The 26,768-nt window shown below is 44.0% G+C and overlaps 1 protein-coding gene across 7 annotated transcripts in view; it reads left to right on the forward strand.

The window, feature by feature from the left end:
* The window catches only part of EMSY (EMSY transcriptional repressor, BRCA2 interacting), a 98,684-nt gene that overhangs the window by 47,792 nt on the left and 24,124 nt on the right, over nucleotides 1-26,768 (forward strand). For 6 of the 7 annotated variants that reach the window (XM_074981996.1, XM_074981913.1, XM_074982204.1 and 3 more), the window contains 7 exons: nucleotides 755-1,031; nucleotides 3,957-4,208; nucleotides 9,269-9,418; nucleotides 11,497-11,670; nucleotides 21,826-21,962; nucleotides 22,954-23,127; nucleotides 25,244-25,442. In XM_074981996.1, coding sequence (XP_074838097.1) covers nucleotides 755-1,031; nucleotides 3,957-4,208; nucleotides 9,269-9,418; nucleotides 11,497-11,670; nucleotides 21,826-21,962; nucleotides 22,954-23,127; nucleotides 25,244-25,442 — 1,363 coding nt within the window. The remainder of the gene's footprint in view (nucleotides 1-754; nucleotides 1,032-3,956; nucleotides 4,209-9,268; nucleotides 9,419-11,496; nucleotides 11,671-21,825; nucleotides 21,963-22,953; nucleotides 23,128-25,243; nucleotides 25,443-26,768) is intronic. The other variant, XM_074982328.1, reaches the window with a different exon arrangement.

Below are 26,768 nucleotides of genomic sequence, written 5' to 3' on the forward strand. Positions count from 1 at the left end.
CTGGAGATTGAAGTGTCAGAGGGGTAGCCGTGTTAGTGTCAGGGAGTGTTCCCCCACAGGCTTCTGTACATTACTGTTCCTGATGTCTAATTTATGTCCATTTATTCTTTTACAGAGAGGCTGTCCAGTTTGACCCATGTAAATTGCAGTGGGGCATGGGCTCATGTCCCCCTGTCTGATCTGACTTGTTTTTTTCCTCTTTTGATAAGTAGTGTTGATTCTGGGCCATTTCCACCTTGCTGCATAGACCTTGTCAGCTGTGGCCCTCCCTCTTACTGGTACCCCACCCTTGAAATACTCCTTGGAAACCACCCCCCCAACTCATGCATCTGATGAAGCGGGTCTTTGCCCACAAAGGCTTATGCTCCAAAATATCTGTTAGTCTATAAGGTGCCACAAGACTTCTTGTTGTTCTCGAAGCTACAGACTAACACGGCTACCTCTCTGATACTTAACACCTGTCTTGTTTCAGTTCATCAGTAATGTCACTACTTTAGTTCACATACAGACTGTTTTCATCATAACCAAAACTTACCTGTGTTAATTGGAAATCACAGTCCCTTCAGAAATTACCAGATTAGCTGTCCCATCCCCCCACCTACCCAAGGGAAACATTTTATTTGTTTAAATCTGCAAATGAACACTATTAAATTAAGTTCACTAAAAGTAAATACAATTGTATGTGAGTAGTGTATTGCAAAAATTCTGTACAACTTCTAAACACAAGTGAGTGATGAATTTTTGTTGTTTTCAGGTTATCATAGTAACCACCTCTCCAAGTTCAACGTTTGTACCTAACATTCTCTCCAAGTCTCACAACTACGCAGCAGTCACTAAACTTGTCCCAACATCTGTCATTGCCTCCACAACTCAGAAGCAACCAGTGGTTATTACAGCTTCTCAGTCCTCTGTGGTCAGTAGCAGCAGTAGCAGCAGCAGTTGTTCCACTCCCTCTTCCACTCCAAATACCATTGCTGTGACTGCTGTGGTGTCGTCGACACCATCTGTGGTTATGTCAACAGTAGCACAAGGTAGGACAGTTATATTTATCAAACCTGAAATAGTAGCTCCTGTTTTGGGAGGGTGGCTGTAACACACCAGGGTACGATTCAGATTGTGGCTAGCAGTGTCACTCATGCCCTGATGTGGAATGACTTTCATAATGCTTTACTAATGTAGCCTTCAGCCTGGACTTCTCACAAACATCTACCAGAATGAAGGTCACTCTCAGCTACATCTGTGTTTACTGCATCCAGCGAGCGACACCTGGGTTCTTAACAGCCTTAGTTACACTGCATGGTGACCCCATCACAGTCCCAATCTTAGGCATTACTCCAGGTCTACTGGAAAATGTACGTTCACATTAAGTCTGTTATTTTTTAATACAAATAAAATATACAGTTAAGTTTAAACACCCTAGATCATATAAAACAATTTCATTAAATACAAAGAGATTGTATTTGAGTACAGGTAGTAAGACATGAAAGTCAGAAATGGATGCAAGTGCCTAATTTAACAAACTGTGTTAAATTCAAAACAATTTTCTCACCACATTCTTTTGTCTTATTTGACTAAACTCTTTAGGTCAGGGTTCCATGATTGATTCTTTTGTCACTTCAGGTGCCATGAATGTTATAGGAAAGAGATGTTTTTGCGGGGCGGGGGGGAGAGTATCCTTCTTTTTTATAGTTTGTCACCTTCTTGGCAAAAAAAAAAAAAAAAAAATCCATCTGAGTACCAGGAAACAAAGTTTAAGGGGAATGATGTACCCAGCTTCTTTTTCCTCACCTATTTGATCTTTTGCTTTCCTTCCTGCTTGATGATTCTGTTTACTTCTTAAATTGTAATTGAGCAGAGCACCCATTGTTTGAGACACTTAGTACATAAACTTTATAAAGTGCATGGAACATGGAAAACAACTTGTATGCATCAAATTCCCAATCCAGCTGATCTGCTGTATTCAGTAACCAAATCCTTAATTCAGCTTTCTTCTCTTCCTCCTCAACAGTTAATATATCCAAATCGCATAATACCAAAGAGAATCTTGCTAAAATGGTAGTTTCCACTATGAGTGTGATTTAATTGCAGTATTAAAAAGTTTTAAACCATAAGCTAGTTTTGAAGTTACAATTTAACCTCTCCCTAACCGTCCCAGCTATGAAAAGTAACTAACTTTCTTGGTGGTGATCTTTTGGGGAAATTTATTTTTGTTTAGACAAGCTCACAAAATGAAACCCAAAAATAAATATAATACCACTTGGCATATTTAGTTTTCAGATCATTTTTGAGTGTTTAATCTTCATAACCATTTCTGTGAGGAGAAGAATCATTTATAAATTTCTTTCGGAAACTGACTTTCCAGTCGAGAATGGGTTACCCAAGGTCAGAGACAATCTGTTGGAGCCAGGATTAGAAATTAGGAGTAGCTGGCTTCTAGGACTAATTAAATATTCTAGAGCACACTGGCTGTCCAAAAAATATATTTTATAGGCCCATTTTCTCTCTTTTTTGGAATCTAACAAATAATGCTGCTGCTTCCCTGTGTTTCCTACCCTGTTTGTTTTTTTTTTTTTCAATATATTATCACAGACTTTTATTTTGGAATAGGATTATTTGATATACATTCTTATGTAGTTTGTCTACATTCTTAATTTTGGTCAGAGTAGTACAGATGATAGTGACGCAAATCAGTATTTCATTACAATATTTATGAGGAATCCTTTGTGCTATTATTTTAACTTCTTGAAGCAGGAAGGTAATTTTCACGCTCCACTTCCTGTATGCTGCAGTAAAAACTGTCTTTGTGGCCTCCCAAAGAGCTAGCAAAATGTGTTGTCTATGAGAGATGGTCTTTAAAATTACTGATTGAACCAGATTCTACAGGAAAAGTTGTGGAAGGAAGGAAAGGAAATACTTTAAAGTGTTTAAAATTCGAAGGCAGGGCTTTTATTGCAGGCTTTGTTTTAATCACTATTACAGTACAGGATTTTTATACCTTGATAAGTAAACTTGGGTTTGCTTACCTTTCTCACACCTGCTCCTGATTTCCAAGTTATGTATTGCACATATGTTGTGAAATAGAGGGCATTAGCTGGTTAGCCTTCCTAAGAACTAGCGACATGTACTATCAAACATTTTGTGTTAGTGCTAATGCTCTTGATGTCCCTATATTTTGTTACAACTGCTTTCAGTTTTTATTGTGCAATAAATTTTTTATTGCAATTTAAAGAAGATCAGTCTTGAAATGGGTTATTTTAATTATGGTACAGAACGCACAGAGTAGACTGTAAGCTCTTTGAAGCACAGTCTCTACATTATTTATTTCAGTGGCTCTCAAACCTTTTCAAACTAATACACCCCTTTCAGGAGTCTTGGTCCATCACGCATACCCAAGTTGCGCTTCACTTAAAAACTACTTGCTTACAAAATCATCCACGCAAATACAAAAACATCACAGCCACACTATTACTGAAATATTGCTGATGTTCTCATTTTTGCATATAATTATGAAATAAATGTTATTGTTACATTTCAGTGCACAGTATTTAGTTCAGTATAAAGAATTTATCCATATGAAATTCTAGTTTGTACTCAGTATGCTAGTGCTTTTTATGTAACCTGTTGTAAAACAAGGCAAATAGCTAGATGAGTTGATGTCGTCCCCCACCACCCCAGCCCGAAAACCTCTGCATACCCCCCAAGGTTAAATGAATGCTTGTTGAGAACCACTGAGCTGTCTTATCCTGTTTTGCGGATGTGTTGGTAACGTATGTAAAGACTTTTTGTCTTGGAATTCAAGCACTTTTAGAGATGATATTGCATTATTGTAGGTCCTATGCATGCTTACATGTGCTTTTCATGGTAGGAAAGGCTATGAAAACATGGCTTTATTTCATAAAGAACAGAAATTTGTCCACTTGTCTCATTTTTAAATCCATATTTTTGGTCTTTCACAGGTGTGTCCACGTCGGCAATTAAAGTTGCATCTACCAGACTTCCTTCTCCAAAAAGCTTGGTGGGGGCCCCAACCCAGATTCTAACACAATTTCCCAAACATCAGCAGCAGACCCCGAAACAGCAGTTGCATCAAATACAACAGACCCAACAGCAGCTGTCACAATCATCTCCTGTAGCACATCAGCAGCAACCACAACAGTGTCAGTTGCCAGCTGGCATCAAGCCCACTATTCAGATCAAACAAGAATCAGGTAGCTGGAATTAATCTTGTGTGGTGATGATAATCAGTGAAGTCTGAATACCATACAGGAACTAAGGGCTAAATTCTGCCAGTGCACATTTCAGGGCAGTTCTCCTTCACTTAAGTGGGAGGCAGCTTAGGGCAAAATTTGGCTTTGAAACTAGAAAAGTAGTTAACAGAGGCTATATAGGTAATAATAATTTTAGTTTACATTTGTGGAAAAGTACTACTTTGCTTTTCTTTTTCCATGGTAGAAAAGAGAATATATCTGATAGGAAGAAAAACTTTCTACTTAACTTTAGAGATTGTAAAGATATTAGCATGCCCTTGCACAAGTAATTTGGATGGCGTCCTGTGCCAGTTTTTCTGAAGATTTAAACGTTTGAGCAATTAAACAACATTTCAGTGGTATCTCCAAACTAAAAGTAATCCATCCACCCATCTCTTACTGCTATTGCTGGGTTCAAAAATCAAAAAAGCTACATTGACTTTTGTCACAACAAAAGCAGTACTTACAACTGAAAGTTGGATTGGATTCTATTTCTAACACTGATTCATTTGATATAATCATTTCTTTTTCTAGATCTGATTAATTCCGTTGTCCTTGAGCAAGTCACTTGGTCTCTTTGTGTCATGTTGATCTGTTTATTTATGAAATAATTTACTAATACCTACCTCATGGGGTGTTGAGAAGTAACGTTTCTAAAGCTCATAAAACTTTAAGGAAAAGTGCTATAAAAGTGCAAAGTATTATTCCATCCTTATTTGTTTTATATTAATGCCTGTGAAATCAGCACTCTAATAAGGGAATGTACTTTTTCAGTTCTAGATATTGTAGGTCACAGTAAGTAAAAAGAAAAGAAGTGAGTATAGGGTGGTGGTGGGAATCTATGATAAAATCTCCCATGGATTATGAGACACTTACATAAAACTCCATTAATTAACACTATAAAATGTCTCTCTCCCCCCCTACAGTCATTGCACACCTTCTTGGTAGTCTGTCGTGTCTGACGATGATGTCTTGAGCTTGCACAGGCTCATCGGTTGTGGACTTGCATGTGGCTGAGGAACCCAAGCCTTGAAGAGCATGGTCATTCATAGTAGGGGCAAGGGAATTGTCCTGGCTCTGTAGGTGTGGCTGCTGCTGTTGCTTTCCTCCTCTCATGAGCATCAATCAGGCGTATGCACTGCTGCTCTTCGGAGTTGTCATAAATGTGTTGTATGAAGCGTGCCATGCAGTTCAGTCTTCTGCATTTTGCTCTAGCTGCTTTGGCTTTAATCCAGCGTGAGCAATGGTGGCCTTCATGCAGTCTTTATATCTCTTGTGAGGCCTACCTTGATTCCATTTGCTCTGGGAGAGTTCACCTTGGAGTTGCTTAGGGATTCTTGGCTCCTCCATTTATATGACGTGCCCTGTCCAGCGAAGCTGGGCTTTCAGAATCGTGGCTTCCATGCTTATAGTTCCTGCTCTGTCAAAGTCTCCAGGTTCGTGACTCTGTCCTGCCATTGAATTTGTAATATTGACCTCAGGCTGTATGTATGGAAGCGCTCCAGCAGTTTCATGTGTTTTCTGTGCAAGGTCCAGGTATCACCTCCATACAGAAGACTGGTCAGGACTACAGCCCTGTACACTTTCAGTTTAGTGGACATTTGGATATTATGCTGATTCAGCACTGATGTTCTCAGATGTCCTAGTGCCTGGTTGGCCTTGCAGATCCTGGCGTTGATTTCTTTGTCAAGGGAGCCATCATTGTTTATCACGCTGCTGAGGTACTTGAACTCGTCCACTGTCTTTTAACTCTGTTCCTTCAATAAAGATGCAAGGAGGGAGAGCAGCAGATCCTGGAACAGGCTGAAACAGTACCTTGATCTTTCCAAGGCCGATGGCCGAGCCAAAGAGGCGAGTGACTCCAGCAAACTTGTTGTCGATTAGCTGGAGATCAGATTCTTTGTGTGCCATAAGTGCACAGTCATCAACAAAAAAGGCTTAAAGGACGCGCCTCTCAAGCATCTTGGTTTTAGCATTCAAACGATGGTCAAAAAGTGACCCATCAAGCCTATACTTTATGTAGACTCCATGGTCCAGGTCCCTAACTGCGTGGTTGAGTATGCAGATGAAAAAAAGGTTGAATAGCACTGGGACCTGCCCTCACCTTTGCTTCATGCCATTGGATATCTCAAATGGATCTGAAGACTCACCATTCGAAAGAACGAGGTCTGTCATGTCACTGTCGAACAGCGCATGAGGTTGAATTTTCTCAGGCAGCTGAATTTTGACAGGATAATTCACAGGGCTTCTCTGTTGACAGTGTCACACGCCTTGGTCAGGTCTATAAAGATGGTGTATAGGTCCAGGTTCTGCTCTATGTACTTTTGCTGGACCTGACAGACAGCAAAGATCATGTCAATGGTCCTGTGGCCTGGGCGGAAACCCCACTGTGCCTCTGGTAGGTTCTCCTCTGAGATGCTGGTGATCAGACAGTTGAGGATTACTCAAGCCAAGATCTTTCCAGCAGTAGAGAGAAGGCTGATGCCCCAGTAGTTTCCACAGTCAGCTTTGTTGCCCTTGTTCTTGAAGAGCAAGAAGATTGTGGCATCCCTTATGTCTCTGGCCATGTCGTCATCTTCCTGGATGCTGGTCACAGTGGTGTGAAAGGCTTCAAGTGAAACTGGTCCTGCTGCCTTGAAAATTTCAGCAGGGGATACGGTCCATCCCAGGGGCTTTGCTAGAGCTGGACTGGCTGATTGCCTTTTGGACCTCATACATTGTAGGGGGCAGGTCAAGACTGTCCATCATGTGTTTCTGAGGGATCTGGTCTAGTGCCGCAGGGTCGACAGTGGAGGGCCTGTTGAAAAGATTGCTGAAATGTTGTCTCCGCATATTGTTGTTGCTGCTCTTCTCCCTCAGAAGGGTCATGCCATCTGCAGACAGGAGAGGTGTAGTACTTGGCTTTGAGGGTCCATTGGCTTTGAGGGTCCATAAGCTTTGATAGCACCGAAGAACGTTCTGGAGTTCTTGGTGTCAGCGTAGTGTTGGACTTTATCAGCTTTTCTCTCCCACAACTCATCTTGCATTTTGCGAAGTGCAGTCTGCCCCTCTCTCTGAAGGTGCTTGAAACAGTCATGTTTGGAGATTGAGGACTGATCGTTTTGCCATACCAGAAATGTGTGCTGTTTTTTTTTTTTCTCTGAGCTCTTCATGACGGTCTCGTCATTTTCATCAAACCAGTCTTGGTGAGCTCTCTTTAGTCCTAGTGTCGACTTGGCTGGCTCCGTCACCAGAGTTTTGAACTGGTCCCACTTTTTTGTTGGGTCTCCAGTCAGAGGTCCATGGGACATCAGCATCTCATCAAGGCAAGCTGGGAATTGCTAATGATGACCAATATGTTGCAGCTTCCTGATGCTGGAGGAGGTTCTGACAACCTTGAGCTTCTTGCAGTGCAATGGTGTGGTGTGCAGCATAAGGACAGATCTGACGAGTCTATGAGCAGTCCAGCACTCAGCTCCGTGCGTGGCCCTGGTGATCTTAACATCTTGAATGTCCTGCCTGTGACTGATGACATAGTCAATCAGGTGCCCCTGGTTTGATCTTGGGTGCGTCCATGTGGTCTTGTATTTATCAATCTGCCTGAAGAGAGTGTTGGTAATTTTCACAAGCACACAAGCTCAGTAGAAAAAGGCCATTGGCATTCATGTTACTAACGCCGTGATGCCCCAGCACCCCTTTTCATTTCCTACAGTCCTTGCTGACTCTGGCATTGAAGTCACCCAACAGGAGAAACTTATCACTAGGAGGAGTTGCTTTCACAAGACAGTCAGGATCCTGATAGAAACTCCTGTTTTGCTTCATCGCTGCTGATCAAAGTGGGTGTGTAAGCGCTGATGACTGTAATGTGGCTAGAGGGGGGAAGTGGAGCATTGCACACCACTTGATGGATAACTATCATTTTTGTGCCTCCTCCACACAATGAACTTGTACAGGAGTAGCATGTATAAAAGTTCACATTTAAAATAGCTGCGTTTTCTGCTTCATTCTTCACATTGTACCAAGTTTTTAAACTTTAATTGGTTATCACCTTATAATATCACTCACTTGAAGTCACCTTTAACTTACTTTCTAATACTTAGTTGCTCTTGACAGCAAAGGTCAGATAAGTAACTGAAATTTTGCTTTGTATCTCATTTCCCCCCTGGATTAACATAAGGAGAATCAAATAACTCAGCCAACAACACAGTACACTTACTTAGCACAGAGTAGAACTCAAGATCCACTTGGTTTCAACATACTCTTGGTCTGACTTCTAGATCATGGTTATGCGAAACCTTTGGTTGCAACCTGGAAGTGAAAAAAGGGTGATGCCAAACAAGTTAGGAGTGGGGAAGAGAACACACATCCTCCTGGACAATAGAGTCCGTTAGACGGGAAGAGGAATGACTTGTTTCCTTCATCACTCTGTCCCTTGTCAGTCCCTGTCACATCACAGTTCCATTGCATTTCCAAGGCAGCACTAGTTCAAGAGATAAGCTCAGAGGAGGAAGGAGAAGCATCCTTGGATGTAGCTCCAGAATCCAGTGTCACTATCACGCCCTTGCTCCCAACAATACTCTGATATTATATATTTTGATTATCAAGATGAAATTTTACAATTCTTTAATAAAATATATGATAATGAAGAGAATTAGTATCCAGATATTTGTCAGTTTTTTAGATATTTCTCTGGTTTTGGACCAACTTGATATTGATTAACATAGTGGGTCCAGTGGAGATCTATTTTGTCACAAACCAAAGATGGCTAAAGTATTCTACACTAGATCCCATAACTCAGTGGTGTCACAATTACCAATGGTGATCAGAGTAGTTAAGAAATGGTAACAGGCACATGAAAGGTGAAGGTGGTGTTTATCTTGGTACTAGCAAAAAATCTAAATTTTTTTTTAAGATCAGGAATATATTGGCTTGAAAATAAAAGCCTTGCATAGCTACTTGCCCATTAGGTTTGGTCTGGGGAAGCATTTCAGCAAGTAACTTTTTGTGCCTGTGTGTTAACAGTGACCTTTCTCCTTTCCTAGGTGTTAAAATAATCACTCAACAGGTGCAGCCCAGTAAAATCCTACCCAAACCAGTTACAGCGACTTTGCCCAGCAGTAGCAATTCACCTATTATGGTGGTTAGCAGTAATGGGACTATCATGACAACTAAACTGGTCACTACTCCCACTGGTAAGTTATTGTTCTTAGATGGGAAGGGAGGGTAAACCCAGCAATACTGATGATAAACCCTGTTTTGCAAGTTTAAATAACATTTTATTCATTGCTTATATAAAAAAGGGGTTTAACAGCAAAGTCATAAACTTTTTCATAGTCACATAGTAGGTTAGGGCTTTTATCCTTGTCGTGGACTGAAATGCTGTACTTTAAACGCTCAAGTTTACCATAGAGTGGTCTTTTATCTCTCTTGTACTCTCTTTGACTTGGTACACATAATTATTCCTTTCCCACTGGTTGAAAGAAAAGGTCACAAACAGATGATGATGATACTTTGCACTGTAGCACCTTGTAGTAGAGGATGTCAAACCAATGAATTAAGCCTTTCAGCATCCCTTAAAGGTATGTAAATATAATTATTCCTCTATTATGGATGGGGGATTTGCGAGACAGTTGACTTGCTCGGGGCCTCTCAGTAAGTGGATAGGGGAATCAGGAATACCACCCAGATCCCTGAACTCTATCTTGTGTGTTTGTTGATGTCGAAAGGAAGTGTTTACTGGTAATGTTACAGACTGATATATTTGGGTAGTGTTGGATATATAAAGATTATTTTGTGACAAGGTTGAATCTCTTTTTAAGGTTTGGTCAAAATTCATTTCTTAGCTGTGTGTCATACATGTTGGAATTGGTCGTATACAGCTGTGCTTAACTCTTTTTTTTTTTTGTCCACCTTTTCAATTCACCTTTAAACTCTTTACTCAGGTAAAACATTAGACTAATATATTTTACGCGATGAAAGGGGGTGTTCAGACAATAAACTTTACTACTTTTTCATGTTTATGAGCCTTGAATAAGGCTATTTGCTTCCTCGCTTCGGTTTTGAATAGGTTTCCCAATTACATTTAGCTATTTTGTTGCTAAAGAGTTACACGAAGAAAAGATCTGCAATGCTTAGTGTGCAATCTGTGCAGAACAACTAGAGTATAGAGTTACCCTTCCTGAACTAATATTGGTTAACAATAGCAGTTGAGAGGACTGAACATGGGACTGTTGGGAATGGAGTTCATATTTTCTCTCTCACTAACGCACCCTGTGACTTTGGGCAAGTTCCTTAACCCTTCTGGGCTGTGTATTGCTCCTGTTGACATTAATAGGGGAAGGCTATACCTAGTGTCTGTCTTGTTTGGTTGGGTATTGAGAAGATTAGCTTGAATGTATGTGTATTTCTAAAATGTAAAGTTGTATTTATTATTGTAGCTGTCCTTGTATTACAGAGAGTAATAGTATAATTTTGTTCAAGTGAAATTTAGACTGCACATCAGTTCTGTTAAGCCATTTCTATTGGTACATGTGCTCTCTCCCCAATCTTCTTAAAGGGGAAGAAATCAGTTGTATTAAATTCTATCTAATGTCACACTTTGGCCCACAATAAAATGGACAAACATTGAGAGAGAATCTAAACACCTTGTGAGCAACAGAGCCATGAATGAAAAAAAGAAATCATAGATGAACAGCAAATCCATTACCAGCTAGAGTAGTTTTAATTTGAAATGATAGACAAAACATTTGAGAGTGCATTATGAAAACTAGCTGAAGAATCTTAAAATAGCACTGTATTGAGTCAAAGGCTGAATGGGGATATGGGTGCAGTCTGTGAATATGTCGGAAGGTAACAGCATGGAAGGAGAAGAGCTGTTGAAGCTAAAGGACAGTAATGTCACAAGAACAACTGAATATAAACTGACCATGAATAAATTTATACTGAAAATTAGAAGATGATTTCTAACTATCAGAAGAGTGAGATTCTGGACAGTATCTCCCAATAGCAGTAGTGGGAGTTGGGGGACGACTATCTCTAGTTTAGAAATGGAGCTTGATAAATACATAAACAGGATTTTATAATCGAGTTTGCCTGTAGTGGCAACGGACTGAACTTGATGACACAGGAGTCATCCCCTTCTTCCTCTATGCTAAAATTCTTGTAATGAAACTAAATACTACCTTGATCTAAATAATCTTTTGCAATTTGCAATACTCAATGTTTCATATTTTAATTGCAATCCTGTTTTTATTGTTTCCCTTTGAAATAGGGACACAAGCAACGTATACTCGTCCAACAGTAAGCCCCTCTATAGGGGCTCGGATGGCTGGAACTCCAGGCGCTGCCACTTACGTGAAAACAACCAGTGGCAGCATAATTACGGTAGTACCGAAATCGCTAGCTACGCTGGGAGGCAAGATTATAAGCAGTAATATTGTTTCTGGTAGGTGTATTGATATCAAGTCTTTTCTGAGATACAAATCTTTTAGACACACTCAAATACTTTAGGCCTCAAGTTTGATTTATCTGAGTGCACAGACAAAGTTTTGTTACATGTTTGAAAATATTTTTGATTTTTAGAACCAATTATTGGAAAAGAGGTATTCTCATTTATACATGTCAGAAATGGCTGATTAATAAGAGAAGAATGAGAAAGGAAGGGAAGCTGTTGAAGAATGGAAGGAGATGTGTCATAGGTTAGGGCAGGAGTGCGCAAATTTTTTACATCAGGCCCCACTTTTTGGCCCTGCAGTTAGCCAGGCTACCCTCCAACTTGTGGGATGACCATGGGAAGGGATGCAGGGGGAGGGGCACTCGGGGAGGGGACAGGATGCTCCAAGGGGTGCCCCGTGATGGGAGAGATGATTGGCAGGAGGACCCCAGGAGAGTACTAAGGAGGGACTCCACCAAGCTGGGAACTTGCTGACTGCCCCCCACCACTTGACTTAGGACTCCTGCGCATTCTGATTGTCCCAGTGGCAGGAGGGGCATTACTTTGGTGACAGCAGTGGCAGAGGCTGCAAAGGAGAAAACAGAAGGCTGGAGATGCAGCGGAAGCTGCGGGTGGGTGGGGGAGCCAATTGTACTGCAACCCCCTTACAAACTCTTGTGCCCCTTCTGGGGGGTTGTAGCCCCCCACTTTATGCACCCCTGAGTTAAGGCTCACCTTAGATTTAGACAGGAAGCAAATTCTTATCTTAATGTCAGAGGAGCCTGAGAAAGATTAAGAAATCTGGATAAGTGGATGATTGAAGTCAGAGAGGGTTAATCAGTTTCTTTGGAAATGAGGGTTGAATATTGGTATTGCGGGTTGAGTATTGGTAAGATTTCTAGATCTAATGGAGGTTTCATTGAATGGCATATGCGTGACTGCCTTTAGACACCAATCTATGTGCTTGAGCTTAGTAGTTGGTCTTTATTTCAAGGGAGCATAGTTTGAGGTGCGTAAAACAATGCAGTTTTTGAGTAGGGCATTTAAGTAATATTTCCAAGCAGTGGAGTGTTCATAAGGGGTTTAAATAGGTTCATAAAAATTTAAAATTGAAAGAATTTTTCTTAAAATTGGTATGAAAATTAAATGGATTTGTAAATCTGAAATGTGTTATGAAGTAACTGTCAGACATCAGTGGTGAGCTGAAGTTGATCAGGATTCTTTGCTGTCACTGTAGCAGGTACGTGCAATGTTTTTACTGATAGTTGGAACTATTTTTAGGGAAAAAACATAAGTGGTAGTTAACTGAACAGAAAAGTAATTATTGAAATGGGCAGGTTGAGACCACTGATGACTTTATATGTTCTGTTATTCATTGTGAGGATCTGTTCAGAAAGGCCATTGTAAATAGGCAAGAAACCATACAGGGCAAAAATGTTGTCTGAACTCAGGGCTTCAAAAGGAAAGAGGGCTTTTTAAAATAATGCTGTAAAAGAAACCAAAAGATTGTCTTAGCAACGAAGGGTCCTATGGCACCTTATAGACTAACAGTAAATTTTTGAGCATGAGCTTTCATTAGCACAGACTCACTTCATCAGATGCTGGTCTTGGAAATCTGCAGGGCCAGGTATACATAAGCCAGAGCAAGGGTGGGGATAACAAGGTTAGCTCAGTCAGCAAGGGTGAGGCTTACTACCAGCAGTTGATCTGAAGGTGTAAACACCAAGGGAGGGGAAGCTGCTTTTGTATTTAGCCTGCCATTCACAGTCTTTGTTTAAGCCTGAGCTGAGGGCATCGAATTTGCAGATGAATTGTAGCTCAGAAATTTCTCTTTGGAGTCTGGTCCTGAAATTTCTTTGCTGTAGGATAGCTACTTTTAAGTCTGCTACTGTGTGGCCTGGGAGATTGAAGTGCTCTCATACGGGTTTTTGTATATTGCCATTTCTGATATCGGATTTATGTATGTTTATTCTTTTACGTAGAGACTGTCCAGGCCACCCCTCTGATACAAAACATTGTCTTGTAATTCAAGTAACAGAATTCTGTATTCCTACACATTAGCTACAGTAAAATCTGACATCTCTTTATGAAAGAGAAAAATTATGTGTGTTCAGCATCTGAACAATTTTCTGTCAAATGGAAGGCCTCCCTTTCACTAAGATATAAACTCAGGATATTTCTCTTGCAAAACCCAGTACAGATTGAAAACTGTAGATCAAGCAATTCCATCTTTATTTCTATTTGAAGTAATTTATTTGATAGGCAACTTCTTTTTAGTATAGGGATGCCCAAAATTGGCAATACTGAGAGCCAGAACTAATGTGTATATGTACTGAATATGTCAAAGATGAGTGCATACAATCATAATATTTGAACTTGCACTTTCTAGGAATTTACCTTTCAGAAATTGTCCTTTGGCTTATATCAACTGTAAAAACTGTTCACCATTGTGCTCCCTGTACAGGATCTGCAGTTGTTGTTGTGCACCAAGCATGTTTGGCTTCAAGCTAGTTGTTAAATGCCCTCTTTTCCAAAAATCAGGGGGGTTTAGGACTTTCTCTTTGTACCCCAGTAATAAATAATGAGTACCTATGTAATGTGCTATAGTGTGCTTTAACATAGTAGCACTGTATAGTATCACCTTTCCTGTTCTTGATCACAGTGGACTGGATTATGAACAGGAGCACAGATAGCCATCAACAGAGGATTCAGTGGACGCTTTTCAAACATCTAGAGGACATTGATTTTCTGATGATTTTTACACTGACACGAAAGCATGGAAGAAAAGATTGCAACACTGGATAAAACTGCCTCAGTGACTGGACTGAGCACTAACAAGAGAAAAGACCAAGATAATGAGGATCAACCAGTCCAACAATACCACCATCACACTGGGAAGGGATGACCTGGAAGATGTGGAGCAGTTTACCTACCTGGGGAATATTAAGGGCAGAGACAGAGGAAAATACAAGGGTATCAGTGCCAGGACAGGGCAAGCAGCAGCTGCATTCAAGACTCTGTTTCATATGGAGTTCACAAATGATATCTGTGAAGACGAAACTGTGGATCTTCAACACAAATGTGAAGAGTGTGCTCCTGTATAAGAAGATGAGACCTAGCATACTAAAAAGTCTTCAGATCAAGAGCTATAAACATTCATAAACAGATGCCTGAGTATATCCTTTGCATCAAATGGCAAGACTTTGTCAGAAATGAGAAGCTTTGGAAGAGAGCAGGAAAAGAACCACTTGACATTCAAATCAGAGGAGAGTGGGGATGGCTAGGCCATATTCTCAGAAAACCATCATCTAGCATAGTCTGTCAAGCTCTGACATGGAACCCTCAGGGAAAGCGCAAAAGAGGAAGACCTCGAACAAAGTGGAGAAGATCTACTAAGACTGAAGGACAACAACTGGGTTACTCCTGAAGTCGGAGAGAAGTTTTGTCCCAAGACAGAGTGCAGTGGAGGAGACTTGTAGGTGACCTGTGCTCCACTCAGAGTACAAGGGTTTAAGTCACTGTATTAAAGCACATTAGGAAGCCTGTAGCCGACGAGGCTGCACCCAGAAGGCGAGTGCTATATTCGCTTTATTGAAAGCGCATGACACTCGCGGCGGGAGCCCCGGAGACACCGCAGTCACCAGTGGGGGACGACCCGAGGTGCCAGAGCTTCACTCGGGGAGAGGCTCTGTAACAAGCGTTCTAACACTAGCTGATAAAGCTGAGCTCATTGCCTAAAATTCCCTATGCGTTCCTTATCACTATCTCTAGTGACCTACTGCCAGCGTAGCCTTGGAGTCTTGGCACGCAAGCCTTGTTTCGCAGGTGTTGCAGGGCAGGATGAGTTGTTTTGCAGCGTGTAGCCTTGAAGTATTGGCAGCATGCTTCTGTATAGGATTCCTCTAAGGGGTTCACAGAGGGGTCGGACTGCTCTCATGAGACTGTCACAAACTCTTCTCGCACTCTACACTCCTCCCCGCGACCTCTTTGTGAACGCCGAGGCTAGTAGGAATCGAGTGAGGTGGTTGATACTCTTCTGGCAACACAGTGTTCACCTGTGGAACAGACTTGACAACAGCATATGAGAGCAGTGAAAGCAAAGTTACACAAAAGGGTATAGTTTTGCAAGAGAGTAGGAGTAGCACTGACACCTATAAAGCATGTGTCCATGAGCTGTCCCATGGCCATACTGTGGGGCAGACAAAAGGCAGATGCGTTGATGCAGTTTGTGCCAACGTTACCCATACATTGGAGCTGTCACTGCTACGTGGGCCCCACTCTGAGGCCGTTGCTACAGCAGTCCAGAGGTACCAGCGCCACAGCCAGGCCATGGTTACAGGGTCCGTAGCGTCGGTCTGCGGGAAGAAACAGATAGAGGATAGTCCTCACCTTCAGGGAGGACCACAGCCATGCCCGAGCCTTCTGCTAAGATTATAACTGCTTGTATAGCCCCAGAGGGCGCACCACGGCACCAGGCGCTAATCAAAGGTGCACTGGTTGCTGGTGCGGGGGTACACTCTATGTGTGCCGTTGTGGGCGTCACAGGGACCAGCTCAACTAGGGGTTGCCCCACTTCCCAGAAAACTGGCTGGTCGGTGTGGTTGTAACACTGTAGTTCAGCCAGTGGTGGGCCAGGAACTGACCAGTAAGTTGGGACCCAGCTCAACCCAGGTACTCGGGTATTAACAGCAAAGAGGATCTTGGGGGTACACTCAAGTACGTCTGCTCCCGCCCAGGGTTCTGCAGCGGTCAGGGGTGCTACAGTTTCTGGAGTCCCAGCAAGGAGCACCACCTGGTGTCCTTCCACTTGCACCTGGCCCAGGAGTGAGGCCTGCCTGACACGGACTACAACTTCTTGCTCGGGGCAAGACGCAGGCGCTCATAGGGCATAGTGGGTCCAACAGCCCGGTTGTTAAGAAGGAAAACAGCATGGTGCCCCACCTCCTCCCACCCTTTCAGGGTGTTCGTGGATGGTAGTTTGCGGATTTGCTCCTTCAGGAGTCCGTTCATCCGCTCAATTAGCCCACTTGCGGTGGAGGTATAGGGCATGTGGAATGTCCAGGTTACCCGTAGGTCAGCTGCCCAGTCACGGACGTGTTGGGCGGTGAAGTGCGTGCCCTGATCACTCTGAATTGCTAGTGGGACACCATACCGTTCACTGAGCTGGGTGAGTGCTGTGATCGTAGCAGCAGCATCTGGATGCTTGCAGGGATGTACAAACAGCAGGCCACTATAGGTGTCCACAGCGGTCAGCGCATAGAGCCATGAGCGCAATGGAGATAGCGGTCCGACGTAATCAGTTTGCCACTCACTTCAGGGCAGGTGCCCGCGGTGTACGCTTCCTGTGGCTAGCGCTAGCACTACTGGGGCCAGTTTGGTGCAGACGGTGCATTTCAGTTGGGCCACCCGATACGCTACCAGGGGGAGGTTCTCACCCTTGGTTAAGCCGTATTGGCAGGCTGCGTGAGCACCTCAGTGCCCTGAATCCACATCTAAGGCCATGGCGCCTTCTGTGATCGTGTGTCCTGCCATCTGATCCACAGCTGTGTTGAGTTGCACCTCCCAAGTCGTCTGTTTGGTATGGGCGTCAACATGCCGCACTGCCAGGGGCTGCTGCCAAGCAAAAGCTAAGAGTTGTTGCCATAAGTCGGTGCCCCAGGGGGGCAATCCGCTGTCTTCCACTTCTTGGCTTCCCGCGTTGTTACCCAGGTGCGCAGACCCTTGTAGACTACCCAGCTGTCAGTATAGATAAAGGCCTCTGCTTGCCCAGCTTCCACCCCCAGCGTCACTGCCCGCAACTCCGCCCATTGGCTCGAGTTACCTGTTCCCCAGGCAAAGGCGATTTTATCCCTGTAGGGGGCGTAGGCGACTGCTCACCACTGTCTCTGTCCTGTTGCAGTGTACATAGCAGACCCATCGGTTACCCAGATGCTTTCTCTCCTCTTCTCAGGCACAGTATCCAACGGAGGTGCCTCCACCACTGGTGAGAGGGCTACTGGTGGGTCGATGGTGGGTAGCTCATCCGCTAGCTGGGGATCATGCTGAAAAGTAATGGTTCCCAGGAGAAGGGCGTGTGGAACAGTAAGCATGGGAGCTCCCAAGTGCATGTGCTGCTGTAAGCAGTGTTTCCACTTGAAGTGGGTAGCTGCTTGGGCCACGCCTGTATGTGCACGCTCAGAGCTATCCGTGACCCACCCCATCAAGGGGATCAGGGTCTGTACAGTAACAGGGGCAACACCCGTGACCCGCTCAGTGTCCTGCAAAGCCAACACCACTGCTAGGATCTCCTTTTCCAGAGGTTGTACCCACCTTCGGCTCCGCGGAGGGTTCGTGACCAGAAGCCGATGGGTTCTTTTCGCTGGATTCCTACCTGCTGCCACAGACCCCAGGATGCCACATCGCCGATGGTTGTTACCTCCAGTTCAAACGGTTGGCCCTGCAGCGGTGCAGTGAGGCGGGCGTGTGCCACCACCGCCTCTTTGCAGAGGTCGAAAGCTCATTGGTGCTTCTCTGTCCAGTTCCAATGGGTGGCTTTGCGCACAAGCTCCTGTAAAGGACGCATAAGAAAAGCAAGGTGTGGAATAAAAGCACACCCGAAACCGAGAAGGCCCAGAAAGGTTTGCAACTGCTGTTTAGACGAGGGTGTGGGGAACGCCTGGATGGTATGCCGCACTTTCGGCGGAATGCATTTGTCTGTACCCATCCACAGTACACCCAAATAAACCACACTGATGGCTGGCCCCTGCACTTTCTTGGGGTTAATAGCCCACCCCCGTTCTTGCAAACCTGTTACAAGGGTGTCTAGGGCAGCTTGAACAGTCGGTTCATCTGGTCCTAAGATCATAATGTCGTCGATGTAGTGGTAGCAGGCCGTCTGGTCAGGGAGGTCCAGACGCTCCTGATCGGCCTGCACTAGCTGATGGCAGATCGTCGGGGAGTGCTTAAAGCCCTGTGGTAACACAGTAAACGTGTACTGCTTTGTTAGCCACGTGAAGGAAAACTGCTCCTGACTCCCGGGATGAATGTCAATAGAGAAAAATGCATTGGCCAGGTCTATGACTGCATGCCACGGCAAGGCTGCCCCGGTGATGCGCTCCAGGATGGTAACCATGTCCGGAACTATGGCCGTTAGCTCTGGGGTTACCTTATTGAGGTCTCGATAGTCCACTGTCATGCACCACGATCCATCTGGCTTCTTCACTGGCCAGATGGGGCTGTTGAAGCTGCTCAGCGTGGGGCGAATAATCTCCGCCTGTAGCAATGCAGCAATAGTGTCACTGATCTCACGCTCTCCACCAGGAATGCGGTACTGCTTGACTGACACCGGGTCTGGGGAACCAGCAGGCGCACTGGGTCCCATTTGGGATGTCCCCGCAGTAGGGGCTCCATAGTTCTGATCACCCGGATGTATCAGGGGTGCCCAAAGGCAAACAGCCCATACTGCGTATCCACACACCGGCCACGCAAGACATCCATTCCAATGATGTATTCACCTAAAGGTGCAGCCAGCACAGTTGCCCGAAAGGGAGGGGCTTTCCCCAGCGTGAGGGTGACCTTCACCGAATAGGTGGTGGTCTCCGCTCCTCCGAGGCCCTGCACAACCACCGCGTGACCCGCAGTCTGGGTAGAATTCAGAGTGGTCACCTCGGCTCCATTGTCTAACAGAGCTAGCACATGCTGCTCCCCTCCCCGGGGCCACTTGACGGTTAACAAGACGAATGGGTGCCAGTCCCCTGCTACTTGTTGCACCACCACAGCCCGTACCACAGGGGACCCGCCTCCCCGTCACTTCCTAGGGGGAAGGGTCCAGTCGACCGGGGCGCTGGCCTTGGTCCTCCCCCCAGCTCCTGTACCTTTTTGTGGTGCCTGAGTCTCTCCAGCCCTCTTGGAGGCACCCACATGCTCACTCCGCTGGGTAGGCGGCAGTTGTAACCAACACTTGTACAAGGCTGGTGTTGGCAAACCATTGATCTCCTCACGGGGCACTCCTGCCATCAGCAAGTCCGTCCACATGGTTCTCCAGGTCAACCTAGGGTCCCCTTTTTCCTGTCCAGGGGCTCCTGCCCGACCACCTTTTCCTTTTGTGGCACGGACCGCTTTCGCGCCTATGACAGCCTCTAACTGCATCAACGTTCCAACCAACTCGCCTACATTCCCGCCCGCTGCCATGACCATGGCCAAAAGGGAGGCCCTCAACTTGAGAGGGGCAAGGCGTAACAGAGCGGCCTTGATGGATTTCTGGACCGCTATATCGTCTGGTCCCTTGTCAATGAAAGCCACAGCCCACGCCATGCCCAGCTGCCGCAGCGCACTCACCCCTTCTGCGATCGTACGCCAGGGCCTCACCAAGGCTTCTAGCTCCCCCGGGGAGGGGTAGACCTGGTCCACTGCCGCAGTCAACCAGCGGTACAGGGACGGCGCTTGCACGGCGTGTCCCTGTACATCATTCAGACCTTGCATAGTCTTCAGTGCCTGTCTGACCTGTGAATCCTGGGACAACACGCCCATCTGGTGGAGTTCCGCAAGCAGCAGCAACACAGTGTTGCCCGCGTTGTCCCATACACGCACTAACCAGGCCAACGGGCCTTCCCCTGGCTCCTACTTAAAACTCTTCACCATCTCCTGCAACTCACTTGTCTTAAACATTTGCCAGAACTTGGGTCGCAGTTGCCCCCCTTCTGCCCTCAACTCCCGAATGGGGTGTGCCTGTCTCTGGTTGATTTGCACAGTCTCCCTGTTCACCACCTCCTCCTCCTCAGACGAGGAAGAGCTCCAAATGTTACCATCCCAGGTCTCAGGGTCCCAAGTGATTAGTGCAAGGACCACGTGTACTTGGGCCGTCGACACCGGTACTTTCCGTAATTTCACGCGCCAGCGATTCGCAACTCTCGCTGCCAACACCTCACAACGATGGGTTAACTCTTGCGTCCTTTTGAACTGTGAGGTAACCACCTCCTGCGTTATTGCCCGCACATCTGCCAAATCGCAACATTCCTGCTCCTTCCCCGCCAGCGCCTTCTGCAGGCGGAGAAGCTCATCATCCAGGGCCCGGAGGGCGGTTAGGAAAAGCCATGCTACCTCTCCCACCGCCCTTTTCTCCATCCCCGGCTGGTGGCTCAGCCGCAGCTGACGCAACGTCCCTTCTACCTGTACCGGTGTCACGCCTGCCGCCTCCTGCAACTCCGGCCAGTCTGCCGGGGCTGCCCAACAGGCCACCATCTGTGTTACTGGCCCCCATCGCTCTGTCGAGGGCCATCCTGGTATGCGCTGCAGGGACAGTGCTGGCTTCCCTGCCTCCCCCGCTTTCAACCAAAAAGGCATCGTACCTGGAGAACCCTGCTCGCTGCACCAATTGTAGCCAACCAGGCTGGGGTTCCCCAGAAACGAGGCTGCACCCAGAAGGCGAGTGCTATATTTGGTTTATTGAAAGCGCGTGACACCCACGGCGGGAGCCCCGGAGATGCCACAGTCACCCATGGGGGAAGACCTGATGCACCAGAGCTTCACTCGGGGAGAGGCTCTGTAACAGGCGTTCTAACACTAGCTGATAAAGCTGAACTCGTTAACATAAGATTGCCTAAAATTGCCCATGCATTCCTTATCACTATCTCTAGTGACCTACTGCCAGCGTAGCCTTGGAGTCTTGGCACACAAGCCTTGTTTCGCAGGTGTTGCAGGGCAGGATGAGTTGTTTTGCAGTGTGTAGCCTTGAAGTATTGGCAGCATGCTTCTGTATAGGATTCCTCTAAGGGGTTCACAGAGGGGTCAGACTGCTCTCATGAGACCGTCACAAACTCTTCTTGCACCCTACAAAGCCTGTAGTGCACACCAGCAGGGTTTACAAAGGCCCACATCATGCACAACATATCATGCTTTCGAAGTCACATCCGTTGTCTATATTACTGTTTCATACAGACAAGCCCTTCCATAAAAGTAACTATTTCTGGTGTTTTTCCAATGTTTATTTCATAAACACTTTTGCCTTTTTCTTTTTATCATGTGTGTTTTATTGATGATTACTGGTTAAAACCAAAAATCAGAAACTGTAACTTCCTTATGCTGCGCTCAATGCATTTTTATAAAGATTCTAGAGTTATAGGTAATGTATATGTAAAAACGGCACCATCACTTTTAATTCTGGCCTTTCTTCTTCCCACTTGCTTTAAGGAACTACAACCAAAATTACAACGATTCCAATGACGTCCAAGCCCAATGTGATTGTTGTGCAAAAGACTACTGGAAAAGGGACAACTATTCAAGGGCTTCCAGGCAAAAATGTTGTTACAACATTGTTAAATGCTGGGGTAAGCAAGACTTTTAAGTTTGGAATTGATAGCCCAAGTAAGTGTGTGTATTGCCTTTGATAAACTTAGTTTCATACAGTGATCTTACCTATAAGAACTCTCAATAGCTGTCTGGCAGATGCAGTATGGGCCTAAGACAGGGATGATTAAGGAGCAAGTATGCACTTTGGAATTAAATAGTGAACTGGAGGTTCAGTACGGACTGGTAAAATTGGGTTGAAAGTCTCATATTTCCTTTTTTGTTAGAAAATATCTGATTAGCTGTACTGAATATCCCATTGAGTTATTGAAGAAACAAATGTCTCAAATTTTAAACTCCAGATTTAGGTTTTTTTAAAATTCATTTAAAAATTAGCGTTAAAGTTTTAATATATTTGAAATATTTCCAGTTTTAACTATCTAAGATGTTGCTGCAAACTCAAGATTTAAGAGTTTCTCTTAGTATGCCTTTAAGCATCTTATATAACTACTTTGCTAGAGTATTTTTTTTTTCCTTACGGTCACACACTTGTATAGTCTTTTCATCATCAGCTTCTTCACTATAGTAAGGTTAAACAAGTAGATGTTTTTGTGCTTGGAGGTTTGAATTTACAGGTTGAACCTCTGTAATCTGGAACTCTCATATCCAGCAAACTCTGTAATCTGGCATGATTTTAGTTAGCCGGACGACCACTTATCATGGGTGTGGCCATGTTTCCTGTGGTCCCATAAACTTTGTTTCCAGATGTGTGACCTCCTGTGGTCTGACACATTCTCTGTCCTGGCACTGGTCAGGTCCTGAGGGTGCCAGATTAGAGAGGTTCAGCCTGTACTTGTTAAATGCACCTGCTCCTTGAAATCAGTCCGAAAATGGGAGAAATTGGTTGATGTCACATAATAGCCACTATACTGCTTCTTAAATGAACTTTATATATGTTTAGGTAAGAGGATCTTCTGTATCACTGATGAAATTGTATTATAAGTTAACAAGTACATTTTGCCTCTTTTTCAGGGGGAGAAAACTATTCAAGCAGTGCCAGCAGGAGCAAAACCTGCCATCATTACTGCAACTAGACCTATCACAAAAATGATTGTCACACAGCCAAAAGGAATAGGATCTGCTGTCCAACCAGCCACCAAAATCATTCCAACCAAAATTGTTTATGGGCAACAAGGGAAAACACAGGTACAGTGAGGACTGTTTCTATCTCATGGAACATGCTTTGATTTCTGTAAAAAGAGAAACAAGTTGTCAAGGTGTTGATGGGCCTTTATACTTCAGAGCCTTTGAAGTCGGGGAGATTTGGTTGTAGTAAGCAACAAGATGACCTGTGGCACCTTATAGACTAGCAGATATTTTGGAGCATAATCTGACGAAAGCAACGAGGGGTCCTGTGGCACCTTATAGACTAACAGAAATGTATGAGCATAAGCTTTCATGGGCAAAGACCCACTTCGTCAGATGCAGATCACCTGCATCTGATGAAGTGGGTCTTTGCCCATGAGAGCTTATGCTCATACATTTCTGTTAGTCTATAAGGTGCCACAGGACCCCTCGTTGCTTTTGCCCATCCAGACTAACACGGCTACCCCTCTGAATCTGACGAAGTGGGTCTTTGCCCACGAAAGCTTATGCTCATACGTTTCTGTTAGTCTATAAGGTGCCACAGGTCATCTTGTTGCTTTTGAAGGTACAGACTAACTTGGCTACACCTCTGATACTTGCTTGTAGTAATATGCATATCATGCACTTCATGAAGCAGGTCTCTACCTGAAGCCTATTGTAGATTGGCATTTAGGTGCTCCCATAGCCCTCAGTTTAGATAGGCTCTTAAGCATGTTACGTGTCTGGGGAAGAAGGCCCGTTCTCACATGTGAGGACAGAGCCTGCATTTGTAAAAACTCAAGCAGAATATTTTAAGACTGAATCATTCAGGAAGACTTTTATACAGTTGAGCAAGCATTCTGTGCAATAAAGGTCCTGAAAAGCAGATAAGGCATGAAACTATGAGGAGGAGAGAGTATTATAGGTATGGAAGGCAAGGTTATATCATGTGAGGAGAAATTGAAAGGACCGAGATATAGTTACATGGCAAAAATATATAGAGAAACCAGTCGGGCATGATTCTTTGTTCTGTTTTATGATAGAATTGGATGATGAAGTTAACTAAAAATAACACATCTTTGGAAAAAGAATACCTAATTCTTCAGGGGGCTGATAGTAGCTTATCTTCAGGGATACAGTTTTGAGCTAAAGGCTAAATAAAATACATAGCAGGGCTTGGGCCCGTGAAAGATGGGTGGAATCTCTCCATAATCTGTCAACTCGAGGGAGTAGGAAAAAGCGGAGTGAGGTGTCCCCCATGGAGTGACTTTGAAGCTTCTGGCACCAAAAGGTTAAGAGAATAGTTAGACTATTAATTTGTTCTGATACCAAAATTCTTATCATCTTTTTGTCTGCCGGAACCTGTTCAAAACAATCTGTTCGAGGAAGGAGTGTATTGGGGGTATTGTCACAGTATATAAAATTGTGTTATACTTATTTGTTGTTTTTGTGTGTGAATTGAGTACTCAGAAAATCAGTGGCTTAATATCAATAAGCAGTGTCCTTGCAAGCTTCCATTCTTTTAATGAACCTTAATCCTGACTCCTGCTCTTCTAGTTCTCATGCCATTGAATATAGATTGGCAACTGTAGAGCATAGACATTTAATATGGTGACTAGGCTTCTCAACTTTTAAGCGTATACTCTAATTTTAGGCGTAAACTTTAGAATGCAGAGTTAAGTCTGGTATATTAGCTCTTGCACCCTGTGCTATTGAATTTTGGGCATTCTGTGTGAAGTCGAAACAGAATTTAATCGTGTATCAATAAATGAAAGAAGGATGTAGTTGAACACAGGCTTTCAGAATCTTTTGAATGTATCTGAATTGATCAGGACTAGAGAAGCCTGTTGTATATCTACATAAATTAGTGCCCAATCTTATAAATCACTTACTTATTAAGCATATGATTAAGTACTTTCCTGGATTCGTTCCTTGCAGCATAATAATCAGTAGCTTGTGCCCTTAAGAACAGGCCCAAAGTTACATGATCTTTATAGTTCTTAATAATCACAGATGCTAACTGGTTATATAGGAACCTGCCATGCTTCTGCGTGGAGAGTAGTGTACAAAAATGAATTATGTAGGGGTTGTATGTGCTGCCTTAGTTACATATCAGAAAACTCTGTGCAGCTAGTGGGTTTGGTACTTTCTTGAGTACTCTTACTGTAAATCCTGATTCCCCCCCGCCCCCCCTTAGGTTCTCATAAAACCAAAGCCAGTGACATTTCAAGCTACGGTTGTGAGTGAGCAGACCAGGCAGTTGGTAACTGAAACATTGCAGCAGGCATCCAGAGTGACAGAGGCAGGAAACTCTTCTCTCCCAGAAGTGAAAGAAGAACCACAGAGCTACACTGATAGCAGCTCCTCTTCTACAGAGTCCTCCCAGAGCTCCCAGGGTAAATATAATTTCTTGGCTAAGTAATAGGTTTTTATTCCTTACCTCAAAAAATACAAGCTATTTTTATTTAATCTGTTGTATCTCTTTATTGTAGGGGTTTTTTTTGTTTTGTTTTTTGGGTTTTTTTTAAATGCATGGCTGTATGGTCTGGTTAGGTTGACTGGAGATCAAATCTCCTGAGAACTGCTTCCAGATACTGACTTTTTGTGAATCCTTCCTCAGTTTTCCCATCTGAAAAATGAGGGTATTACCTGCTTGTGAGGATTTTCTGGTATAACTTCTGAAAGCACTTTGAAGTTTACTTTTTAAAAAAATCGTGTTATTTAGGACTTCCTTTAATTCCTGTCTAACCTGGGCAGTGGCATGCATTGTAACATTAGATTTGTGTGCACATTGAGACCATATATACAAATATTTTTAAACATGTTCTTTAGACAAAGGCAAAATGGTCAGTTTTTATCTGCAAATACCTATTTTCCCCCCATATATTTAGCTCTCTTCCTCCACTATCCCTTCAATGTAACTTTTTCAAACTTGAATAGTAACAAAGAGGAAGCCGTGCTAGTCTATACACTATCAAAACAAAAAGCAGTCAAGTAGCACTTTAAAGACTAGCAAAATGGTTTATTAGGTGAGCTTTCGTGGGACAGACCCACTTCTTCAGGCCATAGCCAGACCAGAACAGACTCAATATTTAAGGCACAGAGAACCAAAAACAGTAAGCAAGGAGGACAAATCAGAAAAAGATAATCAAGGTGAGCAAATCAGAGAGTGGAGGGGTGGGGGGGAAGGTCAAGAATTAGATTGAACCAAGTATGCAGACGAGCCTCTATAGTGACTCAGAAAGTTCCCATCACGATTTAAACCATGTGTTAATGTGCCGAATTTGAATATAAAAGCCAGCTTGGCTGTTTCTCTTTTCAAAATGGTGCGATAATTCCTTTTCAGTAACACACATACCTTTTGGTCATTGACAGAATGCCCCATTCCATTAAAATGTTGACTAACTGGTTTGTGGATCTGGAGTGTTTTGATGTCTGTTTTGTGCCCATTGACCCTTTGTCTAAGGGAGTTAGTCTGTCCAATATACAAAGCATCTGGGCATTGTTGGCACATGATGGCATATATGATGTTAGTAGAGGAGCATAAGAAAGTGCCCGTGATTCTGAGAGTAACCTGGTTAGGTCCAGTGATGGTATTTCCAGAGAAGATATGTGGACAAAGCTGGCAGCGGGCTTTGTTGCAGGGAAAGATTCCAGGACTGGTGTTCCTGGGATATAGACTGTGGCTGTTGGAGAGGATCCTCATGAGGTTGGGACATTGT

The sequence above is a fragment of the Carettochelys insculpta genome, chromosome 1 (genome assembly GCF_033958435.1).
Source record: "Carettochelys insculpta isolate YL-2023 chromosome 1, ASM3395843v1, whole genome shotgun sequence".
NCBI lineage: Eukaryota > Metazoa > Chordata > Testudines > Carettochelyidae > Carettochelys > Carettochelys insculpta.